Source organism: Poecilia mexicana, unplaced genomic scaffold, assembly GCF_051168715.1.
Source record: "Poecilia mexicana isolate PSO_F unplaced genomic scaffold, ASM5116871v1 scaffold_14, whole genome shotgun sequence".
Taxonomy (NCBI): Eukaryota; Metazoa; Chordata; class Actinopteri; order Cyprinodontiformes; family Poeciliidae; genus Poecilia; species Poecilia mexicana.
The window spans coordinates 29,245,083-29,264,524 of NW_028263383.1; the positions used below are offsets into that span (position 1 = coordinate 29,245,083).

General features: G+C 42.1%; 1 protein-coding gene and 1 long non-coding RNA gene across 3 annotated transcripts in view; both read right to left on the minus strand.

Annotated features, from left to right (window-relative positions):
• The window catches only part of LOC106909055 (glutamate receptor 4), a 95,202-nt gene extending 81,874 nt beyond the window's left edge, over positions 1 to 13,328 (minus strand). For both annotated transcript variants that reach the window (XM_088012465.1, XM_088012464.1), the window contains exons 1-2: positions 12,214 to 13,328; positions 7,351 to 7,509 (exon numbers count right to left, since the gene is read on the minus strand). In XM_088012465.1, the coding sequence (XP_087868591.1) occupies positions 7,351 to 7,509; positions 12,214 to 12,295 (241 nt within the window). In that variant the 5' untranslated portion in view covers positions 12,296 to 13,328. The remainder of the gene's footprint in view (positions 1 to 7,350; positions 7,510 to 12,213) is intronic.
• Positions 13,329 to 14,060: 732 nt separating this feature from the next.
• LOC106922328 (uncharacterized) lies at positions 14,061 to 16,687 on the minus strand. The gene is made up of 2 exons (XR_001419166.2): positions 15,508 to 16,687; positions 14,061 to 15,179 (listed from the first exon to the last, which is right to left on the minus strand). It is a non-coding gene; the product is annotated as an uncharacterized LOC106922328 (long non-coding RNA).
• Positions 16,688 to 19,442: the final 2,755 nt, after the last annotated feature.

The window sequence follows — 19,442 nt, forward strand, 5'->3', positions numbered from 1 at the left end:
GATGTAAGACAATGGAGCTTAGTTTGGTAATATTTATCACATGATTAAAAACTAAATATTTGCAGATTTTTCAGTGGAATGCGACTCCAAATTATTTGTGAGAAATCAAACTGATTTTTTTGGAGATGATCTACCATCTCTTAAATCATCAGTAGAGCAGGCTTAAATTAGCTAATCTATTTGAAGCTAATTTCCACATCAATCACTTATTAATATTTGCAAAATAAACTTCAAGTCTTAAAACATACAGTTGTTATGGACTGAATGGTCTGTTCTTTGTGTGGGAAATTAGTGTTTTTGGTGTTGAATCCAGATACATTAGTGGCGTTGTCAGCTGCTATGACAACGACAAAAAAGTGGATTTGAGTTGTTCTTCTAGGTTATTTTCCTTTTGCTGTGGCGCAGTGCACTACATTAATCATACTTATAACTCAAGGTTTCATTTAGTTAACATAATTTATCTATCGCAGCAGAACGGCTATTGATCGTCTTCTTGTCTTCCTACCTTGTGCGCATGCGCGAAATTTCCGGATGTAAACAATACATCTCTTAGTGAAAAAGTCTGAAGTAAGTGGACTTTTTGGTAATATTCTTGTTTATTGAATGGACAGGTAGGCGCAATGCTATCAGAAGCAGAAACATCTGTAAATGTTCTTACCGCCAATCCGTGTTGCGGCCTTGAATCGAACATTTTCCGACCACCGCGGTTCTCTAGCGTACGATCAATGAAGTGGAAAGCCGCTTCGCACGACGGCCACAGAGCACCCGGCTGTACAATACCTGACGTCATACGTTGCCGTTTGCAAAAGAGCCAATCCAGGAGCGCCATTCATTGTTTTCGCTGCTTATTGGCTGAACCGCGAAAGTGCGAAGAGCTGTTAGCTTGCCTAGTAGCCTTAAGACGTTTTCCATTGTATTTACGAATGAATATTACGGAATATTTGCAGTTGAACCATTAAAATAGGTTGTTGTAGGTGTTTTTAGAGGCGGTCTGGAATAATCACAAACAGCTGTGGTTTACAACCCTTATTGTTTACTGTGAAGCATATATTTTTTTTAAACTTACCTATTTATATTTGAACTTACCTATTTATATTTACCTATTTATATTTTTTTTATTTGAGATATTTGTGTCATTAATTAGAACATTCAGTGAAAATTATAATAAGGTGAAGAAAAAAGCTAATCAAAGACTGCACTCCCACTGCAAATTAAATATGCTTTGACTGTGTGAAAAGTTGTTGATTTTCTCTGATTCTATGACACTTTTGCTTTTATCAACTGGTTTGGCAGCCAATCAGTACAAGACAAAAACATGATGAAACAAATTATTGGTGCTAAACATTTTTAAGAAGACATTCTCTGCTCTCCAAATCACCCACTGCTTAGTGAATTTGAGCTCAACAGATAAAAATGTATTTGTCAGGATATTATTCAGATAAGCTTCAAATGTAAGCAGGCATTGTGTTCATCACTTAGTTTATCTGTTTTATTTAAATATTTACACTGACATTTGATGGTATCATGACTGTCTCTATGTTTGTCTTAAGTTTCCCCCCTGCTGCTAGGAAAATGAAGCTGACAATATTAAAGTGATCCTGTGATACAAACCGAGGTCTAAGCTTCATGCTTTCCTCTCAGTGCTTCTGACAACAGCTACTCCTAGTTCAGCTGCTTGTTTGTTTTTCATGGCCTCCGGTTTTTATCATATTATGTGAAGCACTTTGTGTTGCCGTTGTGTTAAAGCTGTCAATAAATAAACACTGATTGATTTAAAAGATGCTAAATTATTCTGCAGTCTGAACGCTTCTACGAAGGAAGATTTCACAGAGGGATCTTCACTCTGTTAGCCGTTTCTTCAACTCTTCCCTCCAGGCTGTAATAACAGAATAAATCAATCATCTGAACGATCATAGCTTGAACAGTTTCTGCGCATAAACACACCCGTCCGGAAGCACCTCAGACCAGGAGGTGGAGGAACAACGAAGGGAACAGACGGAAAGCAGAGATGCACACATCGACTAGAGAAGCGGAGATAAAGGCGGCACCAAACGTACGGCCGCAGCGTGAAAGTAAATGATGTCGGGTTTAATCAACACAGTTAATCTTGATTATTTTTGGTGGCAATGCCAGAATGCTAACGGCTTCTATCTAAAATGAAATCTGTGCATTCACCTTGTTTGGTGTAGAGCAGATGGTTTCCAGGTTCTTCAGCTTCTAGTCAGTAAATTAACAAACTAGTGATGAAGTGAACAAATCCTGAAAGATCAAAACATGTAAACATGTTTTCCTTTAAACTTCTACAAAATACAGGAGGTTGCTTTATGTCAATAATTCCTCAAGACAGATGAAAAGTACTTGTGTGAACAAGAACTTTTTTCATCAATGTTAAGGAATTATTGATGTAAAACAAGCTCTTGTTTCTTGCTGAAAAGTTGTACGTTTGTAAGAAATGAGTTTTTCTCATTTCTAGTGAACCAAGACATTTGCACTAGAAACTAAACAAAAATACTTGGTAGGATTTTGTATTTTTGTAGCGTATTGACCCCAACACATTGGTTTGTACCTCAGCACCACAATTCCAATAACGAAGTATTGAATTGGAGCAAACAGGTTTGGCTCGTTTTGATCAGACAGACAGTGAAGTCCTAACTTCCTCTGTGAAGACATGTTTGTCTTTCTGCAAGGTTTTCCTTTCATCTGCTCATTATTCCTGCTTCTCTGCTGCTTCACTGCATTAATCTCTCATTAGCAGACCTCTCCTTTTCTCCAGATCCCAACGTTTCACACAGAGGCAGCCAGTGACGAAAGGCCTCAGCGTTTCCTTCCAAGCGGAGGCATCTCCAGACGAACGGGGCGCAAGCTGCGGCCATTTAAAGGCCAGCAACAGCAGAACAAAGAGAAGTAATCAAGCCCAGCAGGGCTGACATCAGGCCAAGGAGACGGAGAGAGGAAGCGTTCACGTGAAACCGCGCAGCGCTCGTCGCAGGAGCAGAGGTGGCTGCCTGCTGTCTGGATGTGGAGTGAGTCAGAGCGCCACGCTGAATATGAATGACTCAACGCACATTAAGATGTCACCAATTGAATGGAGGCCAAGGCAGCGCGGAGGAGGGACGCCTTAACCCCTTCCTGCCAGGCAATCATCAGGTCTCAGCCTGGGCACATGAGACGAAGGCAACGTGCTCTCTGAGGAGTGGCCATGTTGGTCAGCCTCCTGGTAGGGTGGTGGCCATGTTGGTCAGCCTCCTGGTAGGGTGGCGGCCATGTTGGTCAGCCTCCTGGTAGGGTGGCGGCCATGTTGGCCAGCCTCCTGGTAGGGTGGCGGCCATGTTGGCCAGCCACCTGGTAGGGTGGCAGCCATGTTGGCCAGCTTCCTGTTAGGATGGCGGCTATGTTGGCCAGCTTCCTTTTAGGATGGCGGCCATGTTGGCCAGCTTCCTGTTAGGATGGCGGCCATGTTGGCCAGCTTCCTGTTAGAATGTCTGCATGTCTGAGGCCTGTAATGAATGATCGCTATGACTCAAACTCTCCTTTCCTCCAACCGTTCACATCATTTACGTTAAAAACACTCGACTCTCTCTGAGAGCCGCCCACACCGGCCGCCTTACAGAGAGTCACTGATCATTTCTCTGTTGCACCATGAGGCAGCCAGGCTGCTCAGTCAGCTCAACCAACCAACAAACCAACAGAACAACCAAACAACCAACGACCCATCCATCCATGCATCCATCCATCCAGATTCCTCAGAGGTTGTGTTCTGAATGTGCTTCTTTTATTTTGAAAGGCAACATCTTTCCTTCCTGTTTACTGACTCTGCAGCGATAAACAGCGCAAAACTCCTTAATAAAATAAAGACTGATCCAGATGAAAGGGTTTGTGTTTATTAATGGTTGCTTTAGAGGCGTAGCGACCTCAGAGTGGACCGAGTTATAAATCAAACACGTGTGAAATCATTTGTGTCTGTGTCCACAGGAAGATTATCACCGACACGGAGATCATCTAGCTTGTCCTCTTCCTCCTCCCACCAATTATCTCCATCATCCCCCCTGACAGCAGCCGCCCCTCACCCCACCACCTCCCCCGCCCTAACCCACTGCCTGCCCTCTACCGCCCTGATCACATCCAGATCTTCTGAGGCTCTGATGGCTGAGCCGAGCAGCAGCCGAGGAGCAGAAATGCAGTGAAATGTAACACGGAGGGCTGGGGGTGAAAACAAGCCGTGTGGGTTCGATCTCAGACTCCCAGCTGACCCTGAGCTATCACAGCCATTGATTGGCTCATGTAATTCTGCTCTGATTTGGCTCGGCCAATCAATGAGCTGCAGACCAACTTTCAGTGGATGTGGAGCCATTAAAGTGGGAAGTGGAAAAGCCAGCGTAACGTTCTGTGGAGGGAAAGCGTTTTCACTGGATCATTTCAGGATCTGAGCGTAGAAGACTGGAAAACTCCCAACAGGAGGATCTCAAAACGTGCAAAAATCTCAAATGTTCAGGTGTTTGGAAGAAAGTTACACGAGAACACATGAAATGGTTGGAAACAAACTGATATGAGAAGGAAATCCAGAGGAGGTCTGGGTCCATTCACACTAGTCCAGTCCAGTTCACTTTAATCCGACTCCAGTCCGTTTGCCTCGAGAGGTGAGATGTGAATGCTAATCACCTACAAACTGTCGTCTCGGTTCGGTTGAAGTGAACTCTGGTTCGGTCCGAATCTTTTCGACTGACACCTCTCCAACAGCAGGAAGCATAAAGGGATTAGATGTTTAAAATGGCCAGGTTTTGTGCAATCTGACTGCAGAGAGAACCAACCTGCCTTTAACTGGCCCGGTTGCCATGGTTACCCACTCCTGTTTTAACATTAGCTATAGCGTGATAAAATTATTTATGCTACCAAACAAACATTAGTGAATAAGATATGTCCTCATGACCCAAACGTGTTAAGTGAATAAATGACAAGAAAAACCAAGCAGTCATTTTGACTGCAGGGAATTTCCTTCCGGTTCAGCTTCTCTGGCTGGCCAAAATAAAAACACATGGTGGTTTTCTTACGGTGCTTGGTCATCCTTACAGAAAAACTCCCATGAATTTCACATAAAAAACGAACATACAGCTGCAGCCATCAAGGCAGGCAGTAAACGAAGTTATCAGAAATCAAAAGTACAAAATACTGAACAGGAGGCTGTACTGAAAATAAAACCTTGCAACTTTGTAAGTCATTTTATTTGCATAATGGTAAATAGTTGAAATAGTTGGAATAATATAATCCTGCTTTCTTTATCCAAGAGACATGTACAGTGCAGCAGTTGCTGACACAAACTGACGTTGACTGAAAATCCTTCTACAAAGCAGGGCATTCTGGGTAATACAACCAAGACAAACGCTAGAATCTAGCTAGAATGAAGTTGTGCTCAGTGTCTTCTTCAGAGGTTTTCATCTCTGTCTGCTACTGGAGATCCTTCCTCCCGGTTCATCACCATCTGGATGAGCTGAGTTACAACGGCCAGACGGCCCGTTCTGCCTGTCCGAGGTAAACCCAGCTGCCTGCTGCCTGCCATGCACCTACATGAAGCCACTTCATTCTCTGCTTAATTTAGCCATTGATTTTTTAAAACAGCAGATAGTGGGAACATCAGGCTGAGGAGTTTTATGGTCCTGCAGCCGCTGACAGAGTGAGCAGGGTGAAAGAGGGACGACGATGCTCCTCCAGGGAGAACATCCCCGCCTGCTGCGGTTAGGACACCCAGGCGCAGTGTGGGACCATCTTCCTGTCGCCGTCGGCAACCATGGCTCAGCTGTTGACGCCACGTCATCAGTACTCAGCTGATGGAAGCACAAAGACCTAAATCTGTTTGGGGGAGTTGGAGGACACTGATAATGTAATTATCCATTTTACTCTTTACTTTATGGCTGCGACTTCCAGAAGCAGATGGTTGTTTAACCAAACACACCGCGATGTTCCTGAAATGCTAAATGCACAAACAGAATCAGCAGAAATCCGTCAGCGTCAGTAAAACTGTGAGGAAAAAAAAATAATCACCCAGTTTTTTTCTTCTGTTTATTTATTCAGCCATCATCAGCAGCTAAAGGAAAATTCAAAGCAAGTCTCTTCAGACCCGGTCAGTTACATCCAGTCCGACTGATCCTGGTTTTCAACAGGAAACCAGCATCCAGCGTTCAACAGTGGACAGCTGATTCTTAAGTTTTTATGAATTTAACCAAAATATCGTCACACAAACATCACCATTTTGTTTACAATGCAATGCATTCTGGGTGGATGACGCACGCTGCGTCCAGAAAGAATAATGTTTGCGCAATGAGTAATGATCCGTCCTTTACATTTGAAGCAGAGCGCATTGAAATAGAAGGTAGAGGAAGAGAGAAGAAGAGAGAGTCGGTCATTAAAGCAGAGCTCCACTTTCCAACTCAAGCTATTGATGGTTAGCATGGAGATCAACACACTGTGAAAAAGATGCTTCATTGTCACTTTAAGCAACCATTTATTATCGGCCAAACTGTTTTGATTTCATATTAACTCTAGTTATTGACATTATCTCCTGCTAATGGTGTTAGCTCCTGCTAATGGTGTTAGCTCCTGCTAAGATAGTAAACAACAGATCATAAACTGACTGATCACGTTTCTTCAACATATCCCATGTATCACAATGGCACTTTTTATGAGATATTATATTACAAAGACAATAAAGATATACAAGTTTTTCTGTATCAAAAAGCATCAGGATTTAGGTTAATAGGGAAATTACAACATATTTAGGCTAATCTGGCTTTAAATAACTCAAGCCAAACTCTGAAGTAAAGCCACAAGAAAAGTTATTTTCAGTTAAAGTCCATCATGCTGGTCTGTGACATCAGAAGAGTAATTAGCATGCTAATAACTTTTCCAAATCAGTGGCTCGCTGCACAAAAGGACAAAAAGATTCAATGGAAGGTCACAAGTTCCTTTTTTCATGTCATTAATCATAAACTGACCAACTCAAACCTCGGACAGCATCGACTGAATGTGAACGACAGAGAGAAATAAGGTCAGAAGAAGCAGAATCTCAGCCTCCTGTGTTTACAATGAAAGAAATTAATTCTGTCAATAAGATGGGGATGTAGAACAGAGCTACCACTCCACAGGAGAATCCACAACTGTTTCTAACAAAACATAATCCTCTTCTTTTTACTGTAGCTTTTTGAACCAAAACAGAACAAAGTTTAATGTTTTAACCGCCTCATTAATTACACGCTCACTTAAATTCACAACGCAGAGCAAAGAAGCTAAGACCAGCAGAGTTACGGTCATTTCTCAGCCCGTTATTTCTACTGTGCATGGAATCAGTAGGAGACTCACAGGCGTTGGTGACGGCAAAGCTGTTGGCCGTTTCGATGTTGTCCACATGAGGCACCAGGTTGAACGGGGCTTCCGACGCGTTGGGGCTCGTGTTGTGCAGGAAGATGGCCAGGCGGAAGGCCGTGTACTCCTGATCCGTGTTTCTGATGAACAGACCACCTGCAGACGGGACAGAGAACATTCAAACCAACGTTTACGGAGCCATTCAACCAGGAAACAGCAGCAAAGAAACGACACAAAGTGTAAAAACTAAAAGAAAAAAAAAAACTACACCGTAGGAACACAAATCAACAAAACTGTAAAAACTAAAACTAAACTGTGGAAACAAAAATCATCTTCTTCTGCCTCATTTGAATGGAGGAGGAGATTTAAGGACTCCTGTAATAATTTAAGTCAATTTTCATGTAAAACGCTTTGTGTCATTTTTAATTTTTTAAAATTTGTTTTCATAAAAACAAAATTACAAACACAGCAGTAAAACAAGCAGCTAAGAATCAACGCCTCGTCCCCAAAGTCTGATAAATTCAGATTAAAAATCAAAACCAGCAACGGAAGATGTTGGAAAAACAGCAGCTTCATAATGGAAATTATAAATGAAAACACAGAAACGCAGGAAAAATGGACTGGAAGCAACGAGAGAAAAAGATCTGCCACAGAGGGGAGAAAACTAACTGGCTTTTAAGCTGCTGGGAAGGCGGATGGCGGCAGGAGAGACGTGTAGAAATGATTGGGACAAATCTCCCTTTATTATGACTCCATTGTTGTGAAACTTTCTCTAATATTAGTACGATTTTTGTCTGGTGTAATGACTTTTTCTTGTATTATCGTGATATTCTTCTAGTGTTATTTCAACTTTTTTGTCGTACGGTTTTATTCTTATATTAAGACGTTTTTCTTGTATTATTACTATTTTTATTTTGTGTTTTTATGACTTTATTCTCTGATTGTTTCACCTTTTGTCGTATAACTTTATTCTCGTATCATTACAACAATTTCTGGAATTATATTTTTCTCTTATTTTGAATTTTGGTGTACAACTTCGTTCTGGTATTGTGACAGTTTTGTCGTATTATTGCAAGTTTTTTATCTTATTATTATGGCTTTAATCTCGTATTTTTATGACTTTTTTCTTGTATTTCTGTGGGGGTTTTTTGATCTCGTATTAAGACTTTATTCTCATATTATTTAAACTTTTTTGTATGACTTTCTTCTTGTGTAATAGCTGTTTGTCCTTGTGTTATGCATTTCTCATATTATTTAGACTATTCTACGACTAATTTGACTCTTTCGTCGTATGACTATTCTATTACTCCAAGATTTTTTTTTATTATCCCAACTTTAATCTTGATTTATTAAGACGGTTTGATCGTACTATTTTTTTAATCATATTACAACTTTATCCTCACATTGTTATGATTTTATTGTCATTTTATTTTGACTTTATCCTCATAATTAAGGTTTTTTTTCCCCCCAGTTTGAGTCTAATACTTCCTGCACGCCCGTTTCTGCATCTCTGTCTGTTTGTTGCTCGGCTGGATGAGGCGATGCCGTTCCTGCAGCATCCTGCTGGATCCTCCGAGTGTTTGTTTCTTAGCTGAGCGCTACATCACCCTGGCGCTGCAGATCAGCCTCGTCCGCTTCAATCTTCATACGGAGACCTACACTAAGCCGCTCGTGGTTGTGCAAATGTCACAGGTGTTAGAAGTGGTTTGTTTCATATTTTAAATTCAGACTTAAGGCAACATTTGCGCGGACGGGACAGTGTAAATGTCATTTAAAGCTAAATGTCAGAACGTTCTTTCATGGCTGACCTCTTTGAAGAAGGTAAAGCTCAGAATAATTTACTCGTCTTTACGCTCGGTTCAGATTTCACCTGAGCGCACAGATGACTCCTGTCGTCTTCTGTGTTTCATTAGAAATGGGAGAAAATGAAACCCTCTAGTAAATCTTAAAAGTGCGGTGTGCATTTGTGTGAAGTTTAGAGCACTTCACTCTGATCCGCCTGGGTAAAACCAAGAGGAACTAGTAGTTGTCTTCAGAAGTTAGGAGGAACCCAGAAAAATGTGGTGGCGGCAGCATCATGCTATGGTCCAGAACCCAAGAAGACAAGCAGCAACCAAGAAACTGTTACTAGAAAAATAAAATCATAAAAAATATAAAAGACATAAACTATAATGTAAATAAAACGTTCGCCCCTGATCCGAACCGGCCCAAAGCATAACCAAACTAAGGGAATTTAACACAGACTATCACCGTCATCAAAATGATTAGATTTGTTTACTGAAAATGAAAGTAAACCTTTATTTATGTTGCTCCTTCAAGATATTAAAAATATTATGTCAGTACGTCCAATAGTTAATCCCGTAGAATAGTTTTACTTTTGATTCGCTAGGTAGACAAGTTAGCTCGACTCAAGATACATTAAAACAATTTAAGTTGTTTAAAATTAAATGTAAGATTTAAAGGAATCAGATCGTTTATTTGTAAAAGAAACTTTCCAGCTGTTGCCTTCCTGCACTATTCCACTTGATTATCATCTCCCTTCAGAGTCTGTCTGGGATTTCTCCCATTGAGCTCAATTTTAATTCCTATTCCAATTTAAGTAATTTTTTTGGTTGAATTTTAATTTGGTTTTCATCGGTGTACAGAACGAGAAACGACATGAATGATGACAACTTTCTGAGCCGTTTCAGGATTTCAGTCTGCTTATCGACTCTTTGCATGCGACATCAGGCTCTTCAGAAAGCGACCCACTCTGCCATGACAGACCTTAAAACAAGTTAGTTTTACAGGAGTTAAACAAGTTTTAACTCCTGTAAAACTGGTGAAAAACGTACAGCCAGTCGCCTCATGTCACTGTTATTTAGCTGATTTCACAGTGAAAATGGTAACAGTCAGCTGAGCTGCACAAACAGGCAAGGATGTAAACCAAATTTGATTTAATCATAAGCCTGTTGACGAAGAAAGATGACACACTGATTTATATTCATGGATTTGCTGTAAACGTTTTTTTTTAAAGTAAGAAGATTAATGTTAACTTAATTCATAAGCATGATTAGTAAGATACAATTAATCATATACAGCATTATGGAAAAGGAACGCATAATCATTAATAACCATTAATGCAGGCCAAATACCCCACCACCATTTAGCCTAGCATGTACGAAAAAACTGGTTAGCATCTAGACTTTTGTACAGTATTAAATCTGCTTTGATGTAAGGGGAAACGCCGTTTTCTGCGCAAAGTCAGTGATTTGATCAAACCAAAAAAAGATGTCAGAAGGGAGAAACGTTGGGTTGGTTTCTAAGCTAGCTAGCTACTGCAGCTAGCTAGTCAAGTTAGCTTAACTCAAAGAAGTAGTAGCCATGAATAAACTGGCAAAAAAAAAGGAAAATAATGGCAGCCACTTCCATCCCTCACTTCCGGCATCCATCATGGCGGCTCGGCGTCGCTAGGTAATTTAGCTAAAGGTAGATACAGCTTAGTAATGGCAGCGGACGAAGTGACCGAAACCGTTCAGTCCGTGTCGGCAGTTAAAGTCAGAGCAATATTTAAGCTCTTCGAGGTGCAGGTTGGTTGTTTGCAGCACATTTCCGGTTAGCTTCAAAGCTGAGCGTTACTTACTGACCATTAGCGATTCTCAACACCTGATGGTCCAGATCTTCTGTCCGAAGCAAAGCGCAGAAAAACCGGAGCGGGTCGCCGGAAACCTGCTCATCTGCAGACCTTTCTCTCTGAACCTGATGGGGTGTGGGTTCTTTCCGGCAGAAGCGCTGGTTCTGCTGGGAGTTACCATTGGAGAGGTTCTTCCTGGTTCTGATGCGTCTTCGACACGTCAGCATGAACCAACGAACTGAGCTGCTGCCATTTGATTGGCCGAGCCGATATCTGCGCTAACGAGCATGTGAAGGGGTGTGTGCCTAATAAAGTGGCCTCCTTTGGTTATGAAGAGGCTCCTTGCAAGGTGGAGTACCTATGATGCTGTGGGCCGTTTTACAGACCTGGATTCTGAAGAGACGACCTCAAACAACCAACTAATAATCCAGATTTTAACTAATAATCCAGATTTTGTTCCAATATGTCATATTTTCTAAATGTTTAATTTATAGAATGTGTTAATGTTTCACATTTTTTTCTTGATAGAAATATTAATTTCTGTTCCAAATCCACAGAGTCATGATGTCGGAGGCTGATGGACCTCCAGGTAAAACGTGAAGCGGAGTGCGTGTGGTGCGTGTTGTGCGTGTGTTGCGGGCGCAGGTCAGCCTGGGCCGACCGGAGGTTGCATAAGCTGCGTTATCTGGCAGCGGTTTGGTTAAATTAATGGTAATAAGCTCTGATTGTTGGTTTAAGCAAATATCTGGACGCACACACACACGCACACACACACTCGCGCGCACACTGGTTACATAAAGCTGCAGCCGTAGAGGTGAAGCTCTGCAACAAACCCTGAACTTTGACCTCTCCTCTCCCCTCCAGTGGGTCGCTCTGGTTGCTCGGCTCGTCGTTTCCCTCCAGTCTCTCTGTGGTTTTTCCTCTCGGAGGATTCAAGGTTTGTTTCTGATTTTAGAGGTGATCAACAGCTGGAGGTCACTCGCTGCCCTTCCCTCTCTAATGGAAACCATAAAGCTGTCACCTCTCTGCTCCCAGCAGGAGCTGCAAAGTGGTTAAACTGGAGGGAGACCAGTGGGACTCACACACACAGAGAGAGAGACTCACAGTTTACCGCTGTGATCTACTGCAGTGGCAGCCTGAGCCCGCAGATACAAAGCGCATTAACCCTCCTGACTGCATCCTGGAGGAGCAACCCGAGCGCCGCCGCAGCCGCATGCGGGACGTCCACGCAAGCGAGCCGCACTCACCGATCTGAACGCTGCTGGGGAAAGCTCCCATCGCGAAGCCCGAGAACATCCACACCATCAAGCCACAGGGAGAAATCCTCATCTTGGTTCCGTGATTAACTGAAGAGAAACATCGAGCAGATCCTCTCCCTTCCTAGGGCAAAAGCAACATCCTAAAAAGAAAAACCCCAAAATAAATCTAAAGAAAAATCTGCAAACAGCGTGTTGTTGTTGCGGAGAGCAGCGTGCTGGTTAAACATCCATGTCCGCTCCGGCGGCGGCTCCTCCTGCGTCCCCTCCGTCCGGCGCGGGAGATTTTTGCGCACAACAGCACCAAGATGAGGGGCGACGCGGAGAGGACAAGGAGGATGATGATGATGATGAGGATGAGGAGGAAGAGGAGGAGAGGAGGGGGCGGGTATCAGCCAGCGGCGGGCAGCGAGTCTGGATGCGGCGCAACTGGCAACACAGCCGCAAACACACATGCGTCTTTTTTTTTACGGTACCGGCGCAGCCCGGAGGGGCAGGACCCCCCCCAAACACACACACGCACACTCACACACACTCACGTAGACACACAGCGGGACCCCAAACTTCCTAAACTGCTGACATCAACACACCCAGAAATGGTCTGACCGGAAACAGGCGGAACCGTCAAACCACACCGCGAACATTTTTCGTTTCTGTTCAAATAAATAAATAAAGTTTAACATTAAAAAAAAAATCTCCAAATCAACCAGAACCCGTGTGTAAAGTATTCACACCCCTTGTTTTCCTCCCACGTTGTATTATTATTCAAATTACGAGCAAAACACAGAAATTAGTGTAAAACCATTGAAAACTATAAGATTGATTTAAAAAAAAAATCTAATTTGGATCGTGTTAATGCTGCAGAGAGCGGGGATAATTGTCTTTACCAACTGAGCCTCGTTTCAGTCAGAGTTCTCTGACTGTTTTGTAAAATTCTCCCGAGTTTTCAAAGCAAACTGAAGTTAAATACAGAAAATCACATTTAGAAATAGTTATTCCAACATTGTTTTGGCGCCCCCTCCAGCGAGGCGCCCTTCTGACTCATTGGGGCACCATACATTTTTTTTTAGCTAGCTGTATTAGCATTGTCCTGCGGAAAAACACATCACAGTTTCCTAGAAAAGTTGACATCAGTCATGTGATAATATTACTTTTTTGTCAAATTCTGACAAAAACATATGACAAAAACATCATATTCTGCTGAAAACCACAAAGAAGAGACAACAGGAAACAGTAGGAGGCTGCTGGTGCATTAGTGAACAGTAATGCATTGTTTTGTAATCTTGACGTGTTTACAGACTGGTGGTTGGTGGTAATAATTTGAGTTTCAAAATAAAAGCACGTTTTAATGACTGAGACGTAGACAAATCCACATGTCTGTCTTTCTCCTGTCGCCTTTCTTCTGTTTTGTCTCCTTTATTTAACCAGATGAAACCCCGCTGAGGTTTCTAAAATGTCCTAATTAAAGTAATGAGAACGTGTGGCGTTAGTTTGCAGCTCCACACAGAGAACATGTTGATCTGAGTGATTTCTAACCTTCAACATTTATCCCCACAAAAGAGAAAACAAAGAGAAAATCCTGAAGAGAAGAAATTCAGCCCAGACTTTACGCCAACTGAAAAAAAACAGTAAAACATTTTGATCTGAAATTCTTCATCTCATGCAGCATGAAGGAATGTCTCACTCCATACCAAATTAATAAAAAACTACAAAAAAACTTGTAACCAACCAAAGAGGGGTCAAATAAAAATGTTACTACTGGTGAAAACCACAAAGAAGAAGACAACAGAAAGCAGTAGGAGGCTGATGGTGTATTAGTGAACAAACTTATTCACAGGTGATTTAAATTGTGTTTTTTATTTAATTGCAATTGCAAAATTGTGTTTTGTCAACATTAATGGAATAGCGATATATCAAAATTGAATACAATTTTGCACACATTTGTGAAAGAAACGCACTGAGGTGTCAAGGAGAGACTGAACAAAGGTGGATCTGTTTTGCTTTAAAGGGAAACACATTTTGCAGTCATCAGCATAAAAAAACAGTCATGCTTTCTAAAAATAACTTCAAGAGGTGATAAATTAATCATAAAAAGTAGAGGGCTGAGAATAGAGCCCAGTGGAACTCCCTGAGGGAGAGGCGAGGTCCTGAACATTCACTCAGAAACTCCAAGGTTATTTTCTCTTGTGTTTAAACGACTTACATTCCTTTAAAAATAAAAACATAAATCAGAAAATTACCAAAAACAAAAGGATTAAAGCCAGATTTTAGATTCTTCAATAATTTACCGACAGCTGGTGTGAACTGCTTGTGTGGAGAAAATAAATCGATTTCACATCAGCTTGAAAGGCTAACAGATTAACAAATACAAAAACGAAGGATATTATATCCATAAGTCAAGTATGTTTTATGTTAGTTTTTCCCCATAGTGACTGTTTTTATGTATGGAGTTAATAAAAACTTTTTCTCAGTTTCAGCTTTTGTTATTTGGTTTTAGTTTATAATAGCCTTGCAGTAGAGCTGGATGACACTCTGCTGGAGATGATGATGAATGCAGCTGTTGGTAAAACCCTCCTTAAGAACATGTGCAGTGTTTTCATGGTAAAAAGAAACAAAACGACCTGAAGTTTGGTGAAGCTGTGGATGTTTCCTGGTGCCAAATGTCCTGAAGCTTTCCACAGAGGAGAGGAGTTCTGCTCGTCCCCAGATGTTCCTGGTGTTTTTAATGAACTCAGAGGAAGGAAAAGAAACTCTTCCTGCCAAAAAGTGGACGCTTCTCCTTTAAGTAACGAGGTCAAAGTGCCAGGTGATCACCAGCAGCTTAAGGAGAAACGTGTTGGTCCAAATCTGCAGCTCAACAACGTGGAACTGGAGGAGGAGATGTGAGGCAGAAAGTGCTGAAGGTCGGCGCCGGTTCTGCTGATCCGGAGGTTTGCTGTTCCCTGCAGGTGGAGAACCTTTTCAAAATGAGTAATTATGAGAGACAGAGAGAGAGAGAGAGAGAGAGAGAGAGTCATGATCCGATACTTATACCGACTTCTTATCGATGTCATCGATTGATTGATCACCTCTGCCAAACCGAATAGTCTAAAGACTCTAACGGTTCGGAATAAGATGGAAACAAAAACAAGTGAAATCAGAAACATTACAGATTCTCTTATTCATTTTTATCTCCAGTCAGACAGAGAGGAAAACTTTCATGTTTTCGCCTCTTTGTGGCGAATAAAAATCCAGCATCAAAGTTTTGCTTGCACAATTTTTTTTTTACGCCAAATAATTGTTTACCATTTTTGTCCCATCGAGTCTCCAAATGATTCATCGTGTTTGCATATTTATGACGTCACCAAGCCTGGTGTTTTGTGCTGTTGGCTCCAGTTCTTAGAGGAATAAACAGCTCAGACAGAAGATGAAATAAAACGCCGTCTTGGCTTGTTCAGAACGCCTCCTAATGCCTCCCAAACTCCAGACTAAACTTTCCACGAGCTGATCGATAAAAATAAATGTTTGCAAACAGATTCAGAGCACAAGTGGCGGATCAGCAGCTTCATGCGGAGCAGCTGCTGCTGCTCACAGAGTGCAAACACTCCGGAAGTCCAGGATTTGGTGCAGATTACTGCAACGCACAGGAGCAAAATGGAAACATCTCATTTCTGCTGCGTGTGTGCTTTTATTCTGAAAGAAACGACAACAGATTAGCCACCGTCGCGTGGATGAGAGGAAGCAGCAACGCGTTGCATGTCGTCTGGTTGCTCTGGACCAGCAGAGATGCTGAAACTGAAGCGATCTTCTTCGCTCTTAAAGCCGTGAAGAGGAACTTCCTGCAGACGCTCCGGCTCCTCACATTAGAGGGGAAATTGAATCTGCTGTTCCAGCTGCCAGGTTGGTGCTGAGTGGCGGTGCAGCTGTCAGAGCACATTTCAGAGGTCTGCTGTGACTGAGCAGTATGAAGCAAACTCATTTATCAGGACGACAGGCATACATCTCCTATGAAGTGGTTTGCCGACACAAGCAGCTCTTTAGCCTCCTTACTCTGATTTATGGAACGACTGAAACTCGGAAAACAACAGAAAACTCATCATCTGCTGCAGAAGTACGAATATATAATATTTAAAGTGTGGCTGAGTGTTTCCCAACACGCCTGCACACACACACGCACACACGCAGCAGCGTTAAATATTACGCACTGCAGTCCAGCTGGCTGCTACCAGACGTTAGAAAAGTAGAAGTTTAAAAAAACTAAACTACCGAAGGAGCTGCAGAAGAATTGAAGATCGAACGACTTTAAACAATTTATGACAGTTTTTACTTAAATTTATTAAAACAGCAGTAAAATAATGTATAACAACTAATTAAAAGGAGAACCAGCAGCCAGATGTAAGCGACATAGATAACACCTCACAGGCATGAAACGACTCTGCAGGAATAAATCTGTTTGTTTGTATCTGAACTGTATTAAAATTAATTAACTGAATTAGTGTTAATTTGGACAAAACTGGTTCGAAATTAAAGCGTTTAAGTTGGACCAAAGCCGTTTGGACTTTATTTGATTTTCACATAAACCAAATGTAACTTTTTTTTATTATTATTTTACAAAGAAAGGTTTTAGAAAAATGTAAAACAAACTGACAAGCTGTACCTGTATAAATGAGGTGTGTGTGTGTGTGTGTGTGTGTGTGTGTGTGTGTGTGTGTGTGTGTGTGTGTGTGTGTGTGTGTGTGTGTGTGTGTGTGTGTGTGGACTGCTGCCATGTCGCGGTGCTGAGCAGATGGATGGCTACAGCAGGTTTTCCTGCTCACATCAGGGTGACACTCAGAGCTGTTGAGCTGCTGTCAGGGAATCCCGAACTGCCGACACGTTGCAGGTGTTTGGATGCCAAGGTGTGCTGGTTTGTCACCCGGAAGACCAAAAGCAACAAAACCCAACATGCTATTTTTCTGCAGCACTTGGCAGTTCCAATTCTTGGCTTCCTGTTTTTTTAAGCTCTTATGAAATCTGTAAATGGTTGAAAAAGTGTGAAATAAAAGCAAGGAGGTGAACAAAAAAGCAACTGGAATGAATAAAACCTGAAAAGTTAGAATAATATAAATCCTTGAAGGTGGTGTTGATCGGTAGTGCTGCGGGCTTTTTTCTTTTTACCTCCTCTATTCTGATTACATTCAGAGGAAAATGTTACGGTTTCAGGAGGTGAAGGACTGAGGCGGAAATCAAGAATCAGAAACAACACAGAAACTAAAACGAGGAAGAAGAGGATACTGAAAACAAAGAGATGAATGCTTCAAATAAACTGAAGACAAAGAATAGACTAAGAAATAAATACAATAAAACAGTCAAGATGCTATACAGAAGAAATGAAAAAAACAACCAATGATCACGACAAAAAGGTTTTTAAGAACTTAACTCTGAGTCACTGAGGCATATAATGTTCCTAAATAAATCTCATTCAAGTTAAAATATTTTATCTCAGGAAAATTAAATGTCATCATAACATCCACGTCTGATGCTGAAGACGGGAAGGATCTCCTCCAGTAGCAGTCAGTCTTCCAAAGACACTAAAGAAGCCTCTGACTGAAAACTACAGCAGTAGTCTTCTGACTGAAGACTTGTAACTATTAACAACTAACAGCTACAACTGAAAGTCCGATATTCCTCAGCAACACGTCCTGGATGACATCATCAGCTGTTAGCAGCTCTGCTAATCCGCTAATTTATCTGAGAAATCTGATCATTTTGATCCCGATGCTAACAGAGTCATAAACTGGAGCAGCAGCAGCACAAACTCAGGTTCTTCTCCCAAATGTCTCCTCTTCATCCGTTTCCTCCTCGTTTTCATAAACCAACGAGCAAACTGAAGTGGCGCCTCCTGCAGGCCAGAAATGAATGAGAACACAAAGCAGGTGAAATGTTTGTGCTGCAGCAGGATTAGCTGTGATGCTACAGATGCTGCATCAGTTTGTAGTTTCAAACAGCCACCAGCAGACCCAGTGTGGCCTTTGTAGCAGCTCTCCTCTTCCTCTGGCTGCTGCCTGCTGGCTGTGTTTATGTGTGTGTGTGTGTTTGTTTGCGTGTACGCGCGCGCGTGTTTGTGTGTGTGTGCAGGTATGTGGCTGCGTGTGAGAGCCGCTCTGTTATTTGTAATCAGCTGCTGCTGCAGGCGCAGGAACTCTGCGCTGTAAGAAGGCAGCGGTGCTGGTGGTTTATGATAAATAGTCTTTTCTTGCCTTAAAGCCCATAACACACACACACACACACACACACACACGCACACGCACACATACGCATACACACACACACGGCCTCCTCTCTGAACTCACACTCATGACATTTGCTGGGACCAGATTCATTTGTTGTACCCAGAGCCGCCGCCTGTTTTCCCATCAACCTGAGCCGCTCCTTCCTCCAGCGGCTGTTTGCCGCCGACATCCTTGAAATTCAAGACGAGCTTTCAGGAAGCGAGGCTTTATTAACTTTACCTCACATAAGCTTGTTCTGGTGATGGCATGTAGCTTTTGATACAGCCCAGGAGATGTGATGTTACAGACCTGCTGAGGGAAACATTTTCACCGAGTCCCCCCCTCCACTCTGGGTCAGGATCGCCGAGGCGGCTGAATGAAGTCGGACCTCAGAAAAATACAAGAACCTCAGTTAGTGTGGAGAGGAGGGAGAGAGACTTCTCTCTGCTGCTTTACAGCTAGCGGCAGGTTACGCTATGCTGTAGTAAGATATGCTATAGTAATCTTTGCTATGGTTTGGTTTGGTCTGGTAGACTATGCTATGGTCTTTCCCAACATGGCCACTGATATCCTCCATAAGAAAGTTAAGAGCTAAACCAGCTGGTTATGACGTTGTTTTGACCAGGTTTTGTCTCTGGTCTCTCAGCCAAAGGAATTTGTTCATCTTCTGCCATTTTGTCCCAAACTCTTGAGCGAGCGCAACATCCAGTCCTCTGGAGGTTGCAGTTATCTCTGCTCCTCCTCCACATGTTTCTGTCACATTTTGTCCTTCCATTCAACTTTCTCTTAGAGCATCTTGATTTTGGTCAGATGAAATATTAACACTTTCTGAGAGAATCTGAATTCTGATTTGTTTTACCGGCGTTAAGCCAGAATCATCAAATCTAACAGAAATAAAGTGAACTCACAAAGTCGTAGTGTGGTGGGGCTGCTCTCTTTAAGTTCATCGCGTTAATAACATCTAATATCAGCGTGAGTTTTTGAAATAAG